The sequence below is a fragment of the Aptenodytes patagonicus genome, chromosome 8 (genome assembly GCF_965638725.1).
Source record: "Aptenodytes patagonicus chromosome 8, bAptPat1.pri.cur, whole genome shotgun sequence".
In the NCBI taxonomy this organism is placed as follows: domain Eukaryota; kingdom Metazoa; phylum Chordata; class Aves; order Sphenisciformes; family Spheniscidae; genus Aptenodytes; species Aptenodytes patagonicus.
Genome location: NC_134956.1, coordinates 569939 through 589227, shown reverse-complemented (window position 1 = coordinate 589227; position 19289 = coordinate 569939). Strand labels below are relative to the sequence as shown.

The following is a 19289-nucleotide window of genomic DNA, read 5'->3' as shown; positions in this document are numbered from 1 at the left end:
CTGGGAGCCAGCCGCAGTTTGCTGTTGATTTTAAGGGACATGTAATCAGCTCTGAAAACCGAGATGTTTGTTTACTCAAAGTGACGGGATTTTTTTTTTTTTTTTTTTTGGTGCTAATAATTTCTAAGATTGCTTTGCATATAGAATGGGTAATTTTCCAGTCTTATTTGTATAGTCATAGTATCATAGTATTATTATTGGTATAATCACCTTTTATTTCTTCGTTGGTTAAAAGGAGATGAAGAAAAACAATTCTCTGACTCCAAACACAAAAGCAGAAGCTGTGCCGCAAGTTCTCAGCTCTTTATTCTCGACCAGCTGAGCCAAACTATTAGATGTGAACAGAACTGACTTGGGTGAAAACATAGCCTGGAGCATCCACAGGTCTGGAAATCTCTGGTCAGTTTTAACTTCTTGTATTCGTTATATGAATGAATTACATGCACCCTGATTCTGCTGTATGACACCCTATCCTTGGAAATTTTGACGACGTTAGTAAAACAAGAAGAGGATGCAGATAATGGAAAAATTGAGTACCTCTTGTTCCTGGCACAATGGAAAAGTCAGCGTATAGAATAAGCCCTTGTATACTGATCATAAATCATCTTGATAAATGTTACAGAAGTTACTGTGTTGGCTGTTAGGTTGTACATGGGATAATGAGCAGCCAGCTTCACATACGTGTTCAAAACCGCACATAGCTCAATATCTGATCCCTTGTAAAGTACAAATCAAATTATACACACAAGAAAAAATACTCAACTAATCATTTTTTTTTCTAGAAAAACCCAAAACATTGACATTCTTTGAAGACAGAAAGCAAATAAAGCCATTTGAGCATCCTTCCCCTAAAATAGGTGTATAAATAAACAGCTGACAGATTTGGCAAACTTGAGATTCAGCAGAGCTCCGGGGAGAGAACAAAGCCCCTTTATCTACAGTGTCCTGACATGGAAGTCATCACCCTGCCAGCTCAGTGCCTCACCTGACCACCACGGGCCAGGAAGGACAGAAAGGATGGTGTGCAGCCAGCATGCAACCCACGGGCTTTATGAATTAAAGGCCGGCATCTGGGCGTGGATTAGAAGCCACTGCAGACTCCAGCTCATAGATGCAACATACCTGCTGTGGGAAACACTACTGTGAGCATTTCCATATAACCTTGACCTTGAAACACGTGAGCAGTCTGAATACACACATGCTTAAGTATAGCATCAGGGATCCAGGGAACAAGCTGCTCCTGCTCTGCTTTACACCAGATGAACTCTCACTGCCTTGCTTGCTGCTGTGCCAGAGGAGTTTCATGTTTCCATCACTGCATTAGCATTAGCTACCAGGAATGGAGACTGGCTTTTGAAACGTCTTGACGTGCAGGGTGCTGGGGACTCTACAGTGTTCCCACCAGCTGGTACGTTCTGGGTGCAGTGACAATAGAAATGGCTATTGGTTGTGGAATAATTATACAAGGGCCTTTCAACACTGGCTCTGTCAGTCAGCTCTCTCTTCATAACACTCCTTAAAAAATAAGTAGAAAAGATCACCTCCTCATGTTACTGAAGGAAGAAACAGATGAGGGTCCCTGTATCACTTTTAGGGGGACAGGATTTGATCAGAGTTTACATAGGGTCATGTGTTATGAGATGTAACTCAAAATACCACCCTAAATCGGAAAGGTACTGTGCCACCCCACAGCAAGAGTTTATTAAAATGTCATAGAGGAACCTCGCTTTACCCCTGTTGGAGGTTGTTGTCCGGCTCTTGCCTGTGGTCTGACTTGTCAAGCTGTTTCTTGTGGGGAAATGAGCCCAAGATGAGGTGAAACAAGTCCCAAGCATATTTTAAACATGTATCACTAGCTTTTCTGGACTTTTACTCATCCATGAGTTACCCTACGCTACTCCCAAACCAAAAAAAAATTCTTAAACTTCTCAACAGTTACTAAATGTGCTGCAGATGAAACAGTCCTATAGACGCAGTCAAGTGTAGCCACCTTTCTGAAGCAAGCCGGAGGAGCGTGCAGCACCTCTGGCTGGAGGTCCTCCGTTTGCAAGCTGCTCGTTGTGACGTTGCTTTCTACTCTTTCCTCAGGTGTTTTTTCTGGGCACAAGAACTACTGCAGTACTGTATTTAAATATAGTGAAAATTCTGCAGAAAACTTGTAAATCGTATCAGGTGTCATCAAGTAGCGTTTATGTGGATCTTCCCTGAAACTTCCACAGAACACTTAAGAAATCCCTAAACAAAATAAAATATGTATCACAGTTTAACAGCGTCTTGCTGAGCTATCAATGTTATGAAAAGATGCAACTGTAAGTCATCTCAAAAGCTACCAGCTGGCATGTTGCCAAATTTTCTTCTTGGTCCTTCCAAGCAGAAGATTCAATTACGTCTACCGTTTAATTAAAGTTATTAAAAGGTTGTGCTGTGTGACATGGTTAAAAAAAAAAAAAGTTGCAAAAGCCATTTACATCTGACAGTAAGTTATAGCAGATTCATTTAGTTGCTCTGCTTCCAAGACATCACTGATGACTGGGATGTTTTGGAAGCCAAATTGTTAAGAGATCTCTGCCTCCTCTCCACCCCAAACCATCGGTCATTTATATCCTGTTCTTACAGCCCGTCTCAGGTATAACCAGAGGGCTCCCGCTTTCCCGTGCCGTGCCGTCTCAGACCGGTGGTATCGGCCACCTCCTGCAGGTTGCCACGTTCCACCGTTTCACAGTCCTGCCTCTTTTCTGGGACCTGAACTTCTCACGGAAACTCTGAACAATACTAGCCCACAACCAAAAGTTAGAGAGACAGCGCAGAGCATCCTGAGGAAAACAGCATATTTAGAGACTTCCAGGATGATACCCAAGGGGCAGGTATCCAGGAGAAAGCCTGCATGTCCATAAATCCATGGGGAAAGCTCCGTGAAGGCAGCGTTAACTCTATGGTAGATACCCTGGTGTCCATCCCAAGCTTCATTGCCAGATCAAAACGTAGCCTTTCCTTTTCTTTCAACCATAGAAGACGTGTCAAGGTCACATATACATTTGACAGCTTCAAGTATTTGTGAAGCCCAAGTCAGGCCTCCCCCAAATCATGTCATTACCATCAAAGAAACTTAAGAGACTTGTGTGTTTTTTCTGTTCTTTGATACTTCAGGACTGAAACTTCTCCCTTCAAATACAAGTGTGAGACCCTTATTTATTTTTAAATAGAAGCTGTGATTTTCACATATTCATCCAACTCTACCATTTGTGGCTTAAGAAAATAAGAAATATCACAAGACTTGTGACAAAAATCACAGGATCTGGCAACACCCTGCTCTGTGATATCCCACAAATAAAAGCAGCAGTTCCCCACGGGAGGTATTTCTGTAAGGACTTGCTGCTGCCGGTACGGGGTTCACTGGGTTCCCACGTAGAGCACTCGGCACGTCCCAGGCTCGGGCGCTCCATGTCTCCCGCGTGGCGAATGCACTCTTTCATTTGTTTCAAAGAATGAATTTTCATTTAAAAGGAAGTAAGGATCAGATACCCTCCTATAGCAAATAGCGTGTCAGCTGGCGTAGAAACCATTCCCTGTTTAGTATTTAGCATAAGATCTTTAAAACTGTCTTTCGGTTTTCTGCAAGCAGTCGAAGCTTTAACAACAGACCAGTGCAACAGCCTCAGCAGAGTTGCCGGCTCTAGGAAAACAGTTTTAAAATACAGGGTGAGGGAGTGCAAATAAGCAATTGCTCTGATAAACACTGTTGCCAGTTTTTTAATCTGTGAAGAATTATCCTGTCATACTGTAACATACATCAATTAAATTATAAGCATCCATGCAGGGAGGGGGCTGTCTTGTGCTCGTTTATGTAGTTTGTAGCATTTTAACTTGTTCTTTAAGTGCAAGCCATCAGTTCCATAAAATACACAAGGAAATGAAAGTCTTCTGTAGCAGAAATGGGAGCCTGAATCCTTTTGAAATCACTGGCTGGCAAACATTTAAGGGTTAACTTAATAAATATGAGTTTTTACATGTCTATTTTAGAATCTCAGCTGCTTTCATCTCCTTCCTGCACAGCACTTACTTTCCTTCTGACAATAAATAATGTTTACATGAGCAATAAAGCTAACTTCAGGGGGTGCAGCCATCATAAACTAGACACAGTCCCAGAGGGAAGAGAGCCACAAATCTTAGAAAAACAGTATGGGTGTTGTTTCCTTATCTTCTTTTAACTTTGCTGCCTCTTGTGCTAGACACCTAAATAAATGACAGTAATCCAGTGCTCTGGCACAGAGACAGTAAATTTGCCTACCTTCACTGTTGCTTCCCATGGCTATCAATGTCCTTGTCATCTCAAGGTTTCACTTTCCCCCACCAAACATTACTCAGATTGGCCTCATCTGTAGAACAGGGTAACTGGGCTCCCTTCTCACGCAGCGTGTTGACCCAGACTTGTTGGGAACAAGTGAATTTATTTCACTCAGTGACTTGCAATCATATTATAGCATTTTAAAGTCACATGAGAAAATTAAAATGCCAGGGAGCTAAATCATTAAATCCAATTAGCATAATTGCAGAGATGTAGAAGAGGAAGGAAATTCAAAAGAGCTGCAGAGAGGCAGGATCAAGCATAACTGGGCCACCCTTCACACGTATACCTTATGTGCTTTTAAAAAATCAGGCACGATATTACGAGTAGAAGAGAACAGTTCCCTCCCGTGCCTACAGCTCTGTTTAATCCTAGGTTGAGATGTGCCTTCTTTGCAAATTGATTGTTTAATCATTTGTCCTACACTCTTTCTGGGTATCAGAGAAGCACCTTCGTTCTGGTACTTCTGGAGGTTTTCTACTCTCCCCTTATTAGATTTGCCCTTTCCCATCTTCTAAGACCTCCCTTGTCCCTTCACAGTTTCCTGAAGCTGTATCAATGATGGTTCAAGTGTTGCTTAGCGAATTCCTTAGTGCTTTAGGATGAATTTCATCAAGGAATCAAATTTATCTTAGTATTTCTGATCTTTTTCTTGCCTTATGCTAGGCTGCAGTCCTAGTCCCGTGCTAAAATTCATTGCATTAACCAGTGAACTTTTCAGTGATGCCTGACCCAAAGTAGACATTAAGCGGTTGTCATCTCTGGGTCCATTTTTGCTTCTCCCATGGAATACCTTACCTGTAGTTTCACTCTCCGTTTCTTCCACTGTATTCTTCTCTTCTTTCATTTCCCTTGCTTGCTGTAACTCACACTCCCTCTTACCTTTCTGAACAGCTCCACTCACCTCTTTTTGTGCTGCTCCTCAGTCATTTGCCACATTTCCATTTTTTTTTTAGTTTTTCCGCTCTGGTTTTCATGTCCTCAGAGTTCCTGAGGCAGCTGTATCAGATTTTTGCTGTCCTCTGCATTGGTTTGTCTGGCATGCCTTTAAACAGTCTCTGGTAGGGACTGCCAGCCCTCCTGCACTCCATCGATCAGATTGTTTCTGCATAGATCCTTTGTACTTGTTATTTCAGTATGTCAAAATTTGCCTTTTTGAAGTCCATTTTCCTTACTCTGTTGCTCTTCCTCCTTTTCATAAAAATGTGATGTCACTTATTTTCACATTCACCCAAATGTCACTTTTGACTTCCAACCAGTTTTTCCCTGCTACAGTCAGAAGCAACTGCCACCCCATTTCCCACCACCTTTGGAAATAAAGCAGTCACCAAGCCGTATGTTCAAACTCCTGGTGGTTGTACACTTTTCCAGCAGAGAATTAGACAAATAAAGTCACCCAATATTAAAGATGGTTCTGTTATTTCCCCAAGTAAACTCCTGCCAGCTCCTCCTCCTAACTGCAGAGTCAGTGCTGAACGCCCAGCAGCCCACGCTCCACGCTCCTTCGCCCTTTGTTCTCCGACTACAGACATTAATTAACGAGCATTTCACCTCATGCTGAACTGCAGAGAACGTACAGACCTTTCCTCTCACCTGTCCTACCTGGAACAAGCTATCATTTACCATGCCGAGATCCTAGTCCTATCATTTGTCCCACAAGCACTTGTAATTCTTATTAAGTTGTACCTTTTATTATGTGGAAAGTCTTTAACTTCTTCCTGCATTTAATTCTAATGTACCAGCCGTTTGTATAGGAGCACCTCAGGTGTTTGGCTGGTTTTCCCAGCCTTTGTTCCTCTCTATGCTCCTTTCACACATTTTGGTTTTGTTTTCATCCACCTGCGGACTTTCAGCGCTGATGCTGTTCAAGCCTTCGCTCTCAAACGGGACCCAGGAGTGCTTTCCTCGGGCGGATGGAGCCCAGCCATTCCCAGCTGTCCTGCCAGAAAGCCCCATGCCAGCAGCGAGGAAGAGCTGCCGCTGTGACAGCTGGAGTGCGTAGCTTTGTGCAGAGATTTCACATCCTTGCATCTGATTTTCCACTTGAGGGCACCCTGCTAGGGCCTCCAGCTGGCCCCTCTTAGGGACTGCCTTGCACCGAGACTTTATAACGCATCTTCTCCAAAGCTCTCTGACCCCTTTGCGTCCTCCCAAACATCACCAGCGACCCTGCGAGCTGCCTGGCGCGGCTGCAGCCAGGCTGGCGGTGCCTGCAGCTGATGGGACAGGCAATGGAGCCGGTGCCAGCCCCGCACGCAGCCAGAAGCTAACGCTGCGCACGGGATGCAAGAGTGCATCTGGGTACAGAAGCTGGCAGGGTCTGGCAGGGTACCGAAAAACTGCAGACAAAATGGTTCACAGCACAAATATGTCCTGATAAACATTGGCTAGTATTAATTTAATGAATTGCGAACTTAATTGGAACCAGTGTTGAGAAGCATATCCATTATCCTTTTCACAGCACATATTAAGAAGTGCATTGCAGAGGTGCAGACTGTTGTAATGTATAGAAGAACTGAGCTTATTAGGACAAAACCAAAGCTCCTTTGCTGTGACTTCCACATAGCTGAAGTTCAAGCACCTGTTTTTGATCTTTGCCAAGTATGGCCGAGATGGAAGAGGGCATTTCTAGGCCTGCCAGCAAGCTACAATAATTTGAATTTCAAAACTGAAACTTCAGAACTGAAGGTCTTAAGAGGGTATCTGATTCATAACAAGCAGGACATACAATAAAACAATTACTGGGGCTTGCAATATAAGATCATATTTCCGTCATGACAGGAATGTGTCAATACCCATTAGACAGCTGATGACAGGAAAATAAATAAGGCTTCAATTTGAACAAAAATAACTATACTGTAACTATAAGATATACATGTGTGTGCATATAAACAGCAGAATAAGACCCGTATCAGTTACTTAACTATTCAAAATGGACAAAACAAGAAAAAAATACCTTGTTTCCTCACACAGCAAAGAGATTAATAATAGGAAAAGAAGGCAGGTTTCCAAAAAACGACATCGCCCCTTTACTTGGAGTGCTCTCACAGGGATGCTGCAGTGACCACCTGAGCCACACTGCTCCAGGAGGGCTGCACCGCCTTCCCCACCCGCGAGCCCGCACACCGGCTGCTCTCTCGCACCGTAACATGTACACCAGCTATAGGTGGTCAGTGGTACGCTCCCTCGCGGGGCAAAGTGTGCCATAGTAAGGCACCCCTCCATACACTCTCCCCTCTCCGACAGGCTGGTGAATCTGGAGACGTGTCTCTACTGCACCCAGTCTCACACGGTCTGCTCTATATGCAGAGCAGATGAATTAAACAAAAAGGCCTTCCTGATATAAAACAACAGGGGCTTTTAATTAAAAACAAAATTTTATTGTAGTTCTATCATACTACTGTGTAAAAATATGGGGGATTTTTCATTCTGAAATGCTTACCAAAAACACTGGTTAAAAGAAGGTTGTGATCTTACTAATGTGTAATTATCATCAGTGATTTTGTATGAGGCAAATACACAAACTGGCTACCATTCCTCTCTAAATGTACAGAAGAACAATATTATGCTTTTGCCATGGTCACAATACACAGCACACCGTAGAGAATGGCTATGGACTGCCAGCCTCAACACTCATTTTTTTATATTTGTATCAGACCTTGAAGCATTTCTGTTAAATAACTATCTTGGAATATAGAAAACTTTCAAATTCATATGAATAATTAACTTTCTATGTTGTCTTTAAGGCACATATTTCTATCCAAATTTCATTTTGGTCCAGAGGAGCAATTGTATTTCAGACACCAGCTATCCAGGTATCTGACAGCTCGGTTTGTTATAACTATCCTTATGTCCATAGACTTCAACGACATGTATTGAATCCACTGTCTGTACCGCAGTGTTGGGTCCTGGTACAGCTTGTTTCACAGGCGCACTACTGCTCTTGGCTAACTTAGGCAGATGATCGTTGTCTTTGCAACACCGAGGAGCTACGATGTCCCGAGTCCACTCCTCCTGGAACCTGTAAGCATGAAGGAAAAAGTTATTTCTGTTTCATTTGCTCTGGTGAGGATACAGAACTTTCCAATCCATTTAATTGCACATCAGGCATTTTGCAAACAACTTGTGCGGTAACATATGGACTCACTTCTCCTAGCATTAAAACCAGTTGGCAGCAGCGGGGCAAATAATTGTGTCTCTCTAAAAGCTGATGCAGACCGTGAAAAGACTTGTGAGGTTGGTTTTATTTGGGGTTGGGGCAGATGTTGTTTGTTTGTTTTCCATCAAACGAGTCCCCAGCTTCAATTTAATGCTCCGCTACCTACAGACTATTACCAAGAACACCTGAATGCCGAGACTGGTGCAGAAGGAAAGTCCTTGCTTGGTTCGCGGAGCACTGTTGGGAGCACCAGAGCCCGTTGTGCTCAGTGGGATTCGAGGTGTTATTTGCAGAACTGCCAGCGATGCCTACGCAGCGCTGTCGCATCTGGCTTGTGCTAGCCCTTGGCTGCCCGACCTGGCTACCGCCTGGCCCTCCCAGAAGGGACCGCAGGCTGGGACTCTTATTTGCCGGCTGCGTGTGTATGCAGCACTGGCGGTCACCGGTCCGTCCTGCACCCCACCTTTCCACACCAGGGAAGGAGGGCTTGCCCAGCTGTGGGGTAAGCCAGCACAGGCTGCTGACCCAGACAGCAAATAACCCAGCGGTGGATGGTGTGGGCAGAGCAGCAGCAGCGGCAGACAGAGATGGCAGAGTTGCTCAGTAAACTACACACAACTCATTCAGGAAAACGGGGGGATGGGATCAGCTTGTTCTTGAACTCTGCTGCAAGGGGCACGATGGATGCAGCTGGCTTTAAGCACACGGCTCCGTGAACCAGAAGCAGGTAAGATACAGCCCTTTTGGGTTTGTGCCAAACTACTGTAGTCTGAGCGTGTGGGCTCTTGTAAAACATCAGTTATTCCACAGCAGCTGTTGGCACGCAGGGCAGATGCTGAGGTCGCTTGCCCCACATTCACTGCAGGTAAGCTGGCTCACGTGGCTCCTCTAGCTTCCTCTGCCGCCATCGGTGTTGGCCGCTGAATGCAGCAGCCTGCACACCCACACCCAGGACAATGCGGTCTTACCCTTTTGTACATGAAAAGCCGGTCAGGAAACAGAAGCTGCATTCTGCAGTTATCAGTTGCAGAAAGCCCGCAGAAATGCTCATACACGAAATGTGCATACGTATAGGAACCACAGGGGAATGACAGAAAATAAAACCAAGGTCTTGCTGTTCTGGTACAGAGTAGGTATGCTGCAGATACACCTTTCTTGTGAAGGAGAATAAATCTTGCTCTTCGCTGGAAAGCTGTATGACAAAACTATTTGGGGCATGAGCTACAGTCAGATAGTATAAAGGCGTCTTAAAGCACCTCTGCTTTTGATGCGAGAAGGCACTGTATCAGTGTAATCAGAATATACTTATCAAGGAGGTACTTAGATGAGCAGAATTTACCCACCTGTAATTTGGACAACATCAAACTCATCTATTTCTCAAAAAACCAGCCTGGTAACTTTACCCACTTTGTATTGATTTGTACTGTTTCAGCTGTGCCTTTTAATCTTGGTGCGTCAACAAGTCCTCAAGTATCTTCGTGTTTGACACCAGAACGCCTATCTGAGTACCCCTGAGGCTTGCCATCAGGGAACAGAAGCTACATGGAGTAACGCTGCAGATCTTACTGCTGAAAGAAAATCTTCTGACATACTTGCTACTGTGCTTTCTTTTTTTTCTCTAGTACGAGGAACTCAGTTCCATCTTCTTGAGGTGGTAGTCAATAGTTACAAAATAAAAATCAAATCAAAAGAGCGTGTACAGGGAGAAGAACTGGGATAAAGTTTTGCATGGGGTAGCCACAGCCTTTGCAAATAGCCCTGCCAGGATTATAGTTCAAATCTAGGTATTCTGGTTATTTTGCAATAAATACAGTTTACCTGGGCAGAATTCATCCCATTCTGATGTTTTCTCCTATGAGGCTCTGCACTGTGAAACTCTGCGATTACCCACAGTCCACCACCAACTCAGAAAGCCAAACTGGCTAAAACCATCCTGGCTAAGCAACCTCTTCCTCCCATTTTGGGAACTATTAAGCTTCCATTGACTGAAATAAGTCTAGTATGAGGTGACAGTAGGCACCCTCCATTCACTGCAGTACATCGAACCCTGTGGATGTCAGGGGGACAGTGAAGTCAGTGGAGTTCCACCGAAGCAGTGGCTGAGAAGAGCTATTAAGAGGGTTGCAGTGTCGACAAGGGACAGATAAATGTGCACGCAGTGGGCTCTCCTCTGCACGCATGGCTATCAGTCAGACGTGGCCTTCAGTTTGCACTTTCATCCTCGGGAGCTCTGTACTTTATCCAGAATAAGTGTGACTTTTTTTCAAGTGCTTCAACTTTCCTTAACTCCAGTTTCCAGCCGGGCTACTTCAAAACATCACGGTAAGAAGATCAGAAGACCTCCCTGTACTCTCATCTGGAAATGCAAACCCACCCAAGGATGTGAGGTGCGGAACAGCCTAGCTAGATGCACAATACGTTTGACAAGAACAGACTTCATGTGACAGCTAAAGTCAGAGCTCCCATCTGGGGAGAAGAACAGCCGCCATAGCATTTGTCAATGGGTTTTAGAGGATTCACAAGAATTTTGCTTTGTGTGACTTGAGAGCTGTTCCTAGCCGGAGGGGAAAATGCTGTTAATGGGACACCCGAGGAGTGTGAGAACTCAGAGCAGTGGGGCCGCCACAATGCTGCCCGCTGCTGGCACTGGCTCTGAAAAAAGATTTTTATACTGGAGGACGGGAGGGGATTTTTTTGTTGCTGTACGTCTGGTGACTTTGTACAAGACCCTGGGGTAATCATGGAAGCATTATGAAAACAATAATAGCAGCTTTATTGAAAGCACATGTTGCTGTGCACACACCCTCCACGCTCGTTGCGATGACAATTAAAGACTGAAATTCAGAAATCGGTATAATTTAGCAGCCAGCTATTCTACCCTTTGTGACAGGGCCCCAAGACGAAACCACAGCTCACTTCCCCTGCCTGATCTTTCTTTGAAATATGTGTGTCAAAAGGTACTGGAAGATTTTAGTCTCTGAAAGGTGGCGGTGGGGAACGCAGAGCACAGTAATAACAAACTAGAGGAAACAATAGCCTCCGTGAATAGAGAAGCTCAAGGTGGGACAACTCACAGGGGGGGACAATCTATATAAAAGCTTGGTAAGGCATTCTGGCCCTCTCCCGTGCTGGGTCTCCTCCCCTCTGGTCCTAAGTGCCACACAATCAAACATCGTATTTGTAGGGAACTGTATTAATTACGTACAACTGTATCAAACAGGTCATTTGCTCTTTGCAGCCATCTCACTGGATGCTTTATGTAGCGCAGTATTAAACACCATGGCGATGATGGGTCCTGCAGCCCTGGGAGCAGCCCACCGGTGCCTCTCTGCAATTTAAGCCTTGTCGCCGAGCGAGTGGGGCCACGTTCACACCTGCGCAGACATTCAAGTACGCTGTGCAAATGATCCCGCACACGCACCACAGCCTTGGGCGGCAGGAGCCAGCAGCGCTGAGCTCTGCACGCCCGAGCTTTCAGACAAACAAGAGCAATTTCTGACAGCGAGGCCAATCGTAAAAGAAAATGCATGGATCTTTTGGAGGGAGTGAAGAGTCCAGCTCTCTGGTGAGACTGCTGACCTTTAAAAGCACCCAGATGAATCGGTTTCCCCAGGACCTCTAAGAGTCTTGCACTAAGTCACTGTTGTAGAAGGTGTTTTGCCCCCTTAATTCTCCCACTGATGCATCTCCTGGCAGTCATTCTAGGTGTCCTGGTGGGTTTTTCTTGTTCTACTTAACGTTTTCCATTGAGCTTTGCAGCAGCTTGTCTCTCAACATGGGTATTTCTTCAAGTATTGCCCCCTTTCACTGTGGTAAATCTACACCACACTACCCTGCTAGTAGAAGGGCATCAGATCCTTCAGCTTTTTAATCTCCTCTACTTAGGTGTTCAGAGGAGAAAAGCAGCTGGGAAAGTGCCCTCAAGGGGGCAGAGGGCAAGGTAGGAATGTGGCCAAGTGTCCCATCCCATCTTGTCCATACTTCTAGAAGGTCCTTTGGCTTACAGCCATGCTCCTCAGCAAGCCTGGGCAGACATGAACATTTTTTAGAGCAACACGAGTTTCTGATTTGCGCCTTCCTTGCAAGCCCTTACACAAGGTAGTGGAAAACTTCAACCATTATAGCCACTAAATCAAAGAGAAAAAGAAAACATATTTCATTTTACTGTGGGGGCCAAAGCTATGAGCTAATTTCACCAACCTTGCACATGACTTCTTGGACTGACTGAAAACACCGAGTTGCCTCTCCTAAGAACATGCTGGCTTTGGTTTTTTTGCAAAACCTTTTTACTTAGACATCTTTGTTGTTGGACTGTCCTTATTTGCTTTTTGCCAGGTACACTGGTGATGCATCTTGTAGTCAGAAAAGGCTCCGATACAAAAATTTCAGGTAGTAAAAGTATCTTCTGTGGGAGAATATACTAGCCTTTTCTCTGCAGAAGAGATTTTTTTCTTCTTGATAATATGCTCCAGCTGCAGTGGATATCTGAAAGGAGGACTTTAAACCTACCGAGACATGGGCTTTTCCATTTGACTCACTCCTGCAGTCAGATCAGCTACTTCATAGAGAATGTTTTATAACTTGGCCTAGAGCTGTGTAAAATAATTCATCTCAAAACAGTCCAAATTTGGAATGCACAACTTCTTCCAAATGCTTCCACACCAGGAGAAAAAAATCACCAAATTTCTTTGCTGCTTTTTAGATGTGTTTTTGGGCTGGACTAGTTTCTTTCTGGTTGTTGTCTTAGCTGACAGAGGATGAAAAGGAGTTAGTCTACAGCTAAATTCAGTTCTCCCTGAGTGTGGAAAATACTGGACTATCAATTCTCCCTTGCGAAATAACAGCACATCCCTGAGTCAGGGGAGTGTCTATTCCAGGACAGGTTACAGGACTGTTATGCTGAAAAAGCAAAGACAGCAGAGGCTTCCCTACGTGCGGCTATTTCTTACCATAATTAGAAAGTTGATGCAAACTGAAACGAGCTCTCTCAGCTTTGTCTTATTACTAGCTATCTGTATTTCTCCTGGGACAGCTATCTTTCTGCGCATGCTGGTGTATAAATATACTACGGCTCAAACAATGGAGTGCCCAGTTCTTCAGTGTCTTTGCAGGCCCAAAAGGGTTTGCTGTTTGCTCTCACAATGGTTACACCAGATTGTGCATATTTTTATGATTTCTCCTAGAGGCATGGCTAGGACTACTTAATGGAAAAGAGGAGGCTGCTATTTCAGTCTGGGAGTCAGAAGCAAGCTGCTGGAGTTTCTCCGCCTGACGCCAGGCAGGGGATCCCAAGGCCAAACCTGCCTCAACCCACCTGTACCAACCATTCACCTGGGGAACAGCTACAGCTGGCCCACGGCAGCGGCTGAGCGTGCCCCCACGCCCGCCTTAGGGTGACCCCACTCGTCTTTTCGACACCAGTTTCTTTAGTATCACCCTCACTGACATCCACCTCCATCTCTCAAACGTTACCAGTAGCTGGCGCAGAGGAAGGACAGCTGTCATTAAGCTTCTCTTTGCTGGTATTTTGCCCTGTGCCTGTCACGGGGCAGAGGACAACCTGCCTGCTCAGGCAGCTGACTCAGTCCAAGCTCTCCCACATGGCTGTTTGCTGGGGATGGAAGAGGACTGTTCATCTCGGGTGGTGGTTGCCCAAGCAATTATTCCAGAGAAGGATTACTGCAGGGTCAGGTATTACCCTTCATCAGAAAATAACTGACTCAAAAATAACATATCCTGCTCAGGAACATACCCATTTCAAAAAACCTCTTAAACCCAGCACGGCATTTCAAGTGCTGGTTCCTCTGCAACACCAAATGTCCCTGATGCCCAGGACTCTCCCCGGCGAGACCCACAGTGCCCCTCTAACCCCAAGCAGGTGTGGTGCTCTCTGCTGCTTTGAGGAAGGTCCCTCACTTTGGATGAATGATGCCAACAGTCCTGGTTTCATTCTCATGCAGAATTGGGAAGACTTTTAAATCTTAAAATGTTAAAGAGAGCAGAATATAATTTACTGATTTTAGGCTTTTCTCCTATTACATACTGCAGTCAGGCTGTGAGAGCTATTCCCAATATATCCCCGTGTTGACAAGCCCTGCCTCTGCCTAGCAATCCTCCCAGGGGGCTGTTTTGGAAGTTCATGCACATTGTTCTCCTCTAACTACGTGGCCCAGAGCTGCAGCTAATCTCCCTCCCATAGATGACAGACCCTTTTCTTCAGCTAATCTGTCTCAAACCTCTGCATCACGCAGCAATCTGCTATCTCTGCTCTACGCTCTAAACTTCTGAGAAGCAATGCTGGGGAAAACATGTCCCTCCCAGCGGCCCCATGCCTTGTAACTTGGCTTTCCCTGCTCAATATTAGCTCTTCAAATATTATAAAAGAGCAAATATGCTGTAATGCTTGCAGCTCCTGCGTATAAGACTGTCTGCTAAAAATTGGTATTTTTATCCTCATTATGATTCCTTACATCCAAATGAAAGAGGTGGCATCAACAGTGACTGCATTCTGTAGTTAATGATCGCAGGTATTTGTAGACATACTTCTCAGCATTTTAAAGCAATTTGTTCAAGCAGCCAAGAAGCCAGAATGGGGCTCATTATAATTAGAGTAGTTGCCGCTAAAATTCAACACTTCCCTGCAAAACTATATATTCATCACATTTGTTCCATGCTTCAAACACAAGGGGAAGAAGATCTCATCTGGCGGCAGACAGGTCCAGAACAGCGCACTGGGGCCTCTACTGTCCAACAGCTGGGCTTCTACATTATTTATAACTTCTATACATCAGCATTCTGCATCCACATTATCTCACCTCGTTACAGCCAAAATTATCTCATCGCCATACCAAGGCACCGCTTTAACAGATGATAGTTTTTTAAATCCTAAATTACTCTGTAAACCATAACAAATATCTTACCTGTCTGAAAGAATTGGCTTTTTGTTTTATTTTATATTGGCATACCTGAAAGAATTGGCTTTTTATTTTATTTGTTCTTACAGTATTTTTGATCCTTAAAGTGGTGAATCAGTTAAGTCTGAAAAGCAGCATGACCTACATCCTTTTCTAGTCAAAAATAGGCTAAGATATACTCAAGAGGGTCTTCTTGAAGGGTGGAGGAGTTCCCACTCTTCCAGATACTTCATATGTTACATGAAGAAGCAGCAGAACAATTTTCTTTAAGAAAAGGAAATGCTATCGTAAAAACGACCTAAATTGCCAAGCCTCCACCCACTCCTTTCTCAGACAAGGGCACCACTCATCTCTCAGCCTTCCCCTTCTAAGTGGGTTGCAAAGCCACTTCCCACGGCTGTATCACAGAGAACCACGCGTACTGCGGCCCTGAAAAAGGCAGGGAGAAAACCATCAGCCTCCCGTGCTTTTTAGGAGAGTTCCTTATTAGAAAAACAAAGTAGGGTTTCTGATTTGCTCAGAGGTCTAGCGATGCATTGCACAAATTCCTCCACATGTCTGAAACATTAACACTAGGATAGGACAGGATAGGACAGGATAGGACAGGATAGGATAGGATAGGATAGAATATAGTATTTCAGTTGGAAGGGACCTGCAACGATCATCTAGTCCAACTGCCTGACCAATTCAGGGCTGGCCAGAAGTTAAAGCAAATTATTAAGGGCATTGTCCAAATGCCTCTTGAACGCCGAGAGGCTCGGGGCATCAACCACCTCTCTGGGAAGCCTGTTCCAGGGTTTGATCACCATCTTGGTAAAGAAATGCTTCCTAATGTCAAGTCTGAACCTTCCTTGAGGAGCCTTGGTTAAATTGTCTTTTGGCTTGTTTGTGACCACGGACGCATGCTTTGGTTCACATGCACACAGCAATGTACAGAAGCTTTCTTTCGGGCTTGCTTGCCCTCAGTTTTGCTGCTTTTTTCCAATCACCTCTATTTATTTCCTCGGACAATCAGCGCTATAACAGCTCCACCACTACAGCAACACCCACACGGTTAGAGATTCCTCCAAGCGTAGGCTGCCAACACGTCCACTTCACGTTAAACGGAGAAAGGTACTGCAGGAACAACCCAGGTAGTAACAGGTCCTTTCACGCCGGTCTTCCCAGCATAAGCCAGCTTCGTGTTTGCACCTCCCCAGGGATTTGCCTGCACTGTCCTGCTGTTTCCAGTAAGCTGGATGTGCACAGGATGATGAACCAGCCTAATTCGCTACGCACAAAAAATAAGTCTTGCAAGTGAAACACAAAGCTGCCAGATCATTTGTTGCCTTCAAGAGTTGGCATGAAATACGTTAGCAGAATTCCCACATCTCATCCTGCGCATAATCCATTTGACAGAGTTAACCAGTAGAAATTAGCATCTTTTACTAACCTTGATTAAATAGATCTTATTTGAGTGAAGAAAGGGAACAAGGTACAAATTGATAAAGGGTCACACCTGTTCCTAGAGCAATTCCAGGACAGTTTTATTCAGGGTCTGTAACAGCTTCAATGCCTTTTCCACCTCCGATTAGAAGCGGCGCCCGTTCTCCACGTGAGAAACGGCTCGACTTTTGGCTCTGGGGTGCAGAGACTAATACACCTGCTCTCCTAGCTGATTTTTGCTCCGGCTAGCGATTAGCCGGGATCACATCACCTCTGCATGCTGGAAATAAAGTAGACCTCGATTAATAGCGGACCTCCTGCATCAGGAGGTGGGTATGTGCACCAGTATTTAACACAGCATGTGTAGTGTTCTACATAGGAAAAAAAGAGCTCACAGGCTTTCCTCCTCCTGCCCTCTGCAATTCCCCACTGAAGTTTACACATTCTCCAGTTTTCTAAAGAAATAATAAACTTGTTGATTTCTGGCCCCAGAGAAGCTGCTTATCCAGAAGGACTGTATATTCTCTGCTACTTTCAGTTAAGAAAAAGGGTACAGAATTTGGTAAACATAATACAGCAGCTTCTGCTCCGTGGAGTGGTGCAGATAAGAACCCAGAAGGAGCTCGCGGCTCCAGCAGAGCACTAACTTGTTTACAGCCCTTTATAAGTTTATCCGTATTATTTTAAAAGCAGATTACACTTATACAAAACATTAACATTGTAGCAGATTGAAGTTGCCCAAAATTAAAAATTGCATCCTGAGTCTTCTAAAAACTGTTTAGGTTATAATCAGCATTTAATTAGCTTTATACATCTTTCTGAAATCACCCAAAGCTAGGAATTGATTAAGCAGCCATCAGACTTTTGTGCAAGTGCTCCGTTTGAATATAATTTCCAGCTGCACTGTGACATGGAAGTAGGTTTATAATCTGTATAAAATTGTTTTCTGCAGGTAACCACTACACATCACAGATACTGCTGTACATAAAAGCTGTACAAGTGAGCAGTGAATTAAAAGCAAACAAGGATTGTGCTATGTATTATCGTACCTGATGACGACGCAGAACCCAAAGGATATAAAAGACACAATGACGTGTGTTTATATGAATGGTAATAGCAAAACAGCGATTAGAATTTAACACGTATTCATCTTTCTGTTTTTCTTCTGTTGGCAACAACACAGCCAGCGTAACACATCGGGACACTGTCAGAGGTGATTTTGAACTGACACAAAAAATACCTATGCCCACCATCCCCGCATCCACAGTACGTGACGCGCTTTATTCCAGCGTGGACATTTCTTTGGACTACCCAGGGTGAGGGTTCCCACACCGTGAGCATTCACGCTGCCTTGCGGATGAGGATCCCATTGTGTTTGCCCTGCACACCCTGATAACGAAACGGTATTTCTCAAGAGAGCTTTCGTGGTCGCTGAGGGATAAATGGTAATACTCGATGCCCACCTTGAGCCATACCGCGGCCCCAGGTGTCCCTGCCTGGCTCCTGTCCTACGGCTCTTAGGCAAGCTGGCACCTTGACACCACTAACCAACAGAGAGTAGTGACTTTCCTGCTGCAGTTTAGCATCAATTTAACAAAGCCAATTAAAAACCTCTCTCCAGTCAATCCGGTGCAACCTCCCCTGCAGACCAGGCTTAACCAAGCACTACTGGGGACAGATGAAAGAAGCTGTAAGGAGGGAGGTCACGCTCAGCTTCTCTGCTGTCTCACCTTTTGGCAACATTAATTCCCCACAAGACGGGCAAGTTCAAGGACAAGCCCTGACAATCCACCGGCATCACGTCCTCTTTAGGGACATCCCTTTAAAATGCATTTTCAAGGAATCCTCCTTCTGAAATTTGTTCAGCAAACTCATTCAAATCCTCTATATTTTAATAGCCTTACCTGTAGAAGCCTTGGTTATCATACGCCATGTTAGTCACATCATCAAATACGGATTTATTCCTGAGTTTCTTATTGTTGTTGTTATTGTTTCTTCCCTTCAAACCAAAGTAAGCAGCTTGCATGTGCTCTAGTTCTTCAGTTCTGAGCTGATACCACAGCTGCATATCTCTGCGAAGAAAGCAAGGGGTAAAATACGTGACTGTGATGAACGGCTGTATATCTGAGATTTTATCTGACCACAGCCCTGACTCACTAGAGCTTAAATCTAAATCCTGGTTTACTGAAGACAGCACTTAAACACGTGCTGAACTTCAAGTGTAAGCCAAATTTCCAGAGACTTAAATGCCTGCTTAAATACCTTAAGGTGGGGGGTTCTTAAATAGCATAAACATTATTCTGTAAAATAGTGTTATTTTAAGTATTATCCAGCACTCCTCAAAAAACAAGCAAACAAACAAAAAAAAGAGCAATTTTCTTGTGAGCATCTGTGGACAGTTCAAAGGAACAAAACCCCAATAATTATGTCAATTTGATACAGTAGA

The 19289-nt window shown here is 44.4% G+C and overlaps 1 protein-coding gene across 1 annotated transcript in view; it reads right to left on the bottom strand.

Annotated features, from left to right (window-relative positions):
- Nucleotides 1–7703: 7703 nt before the first annotated feature.
- The window catches only part of SUSD3 (sushi domain containing 3), a 35247-nt gene continuing 23661 nt past the window's right edge, over nucleotides 7704–19289 (bottom strand). The window contains exons 4-5 of the mRNA XM_076345889.1: nucleotides 18748–18915; nucleotides 7704–8366 (exon numbers count right to left, since the gene is read on the bottom strand). Coding sequence (XP_076202004.1) covers nucleotides 8153–8366; nucleotides 18748–18915 — 382 coding nt within the window. The 3' untranslated portion in view covers nucleotides 7704–8152. The remainder of the gene's footprint in view (nucleotides 8367–18747; nucleotides 18916–19289) is intronic.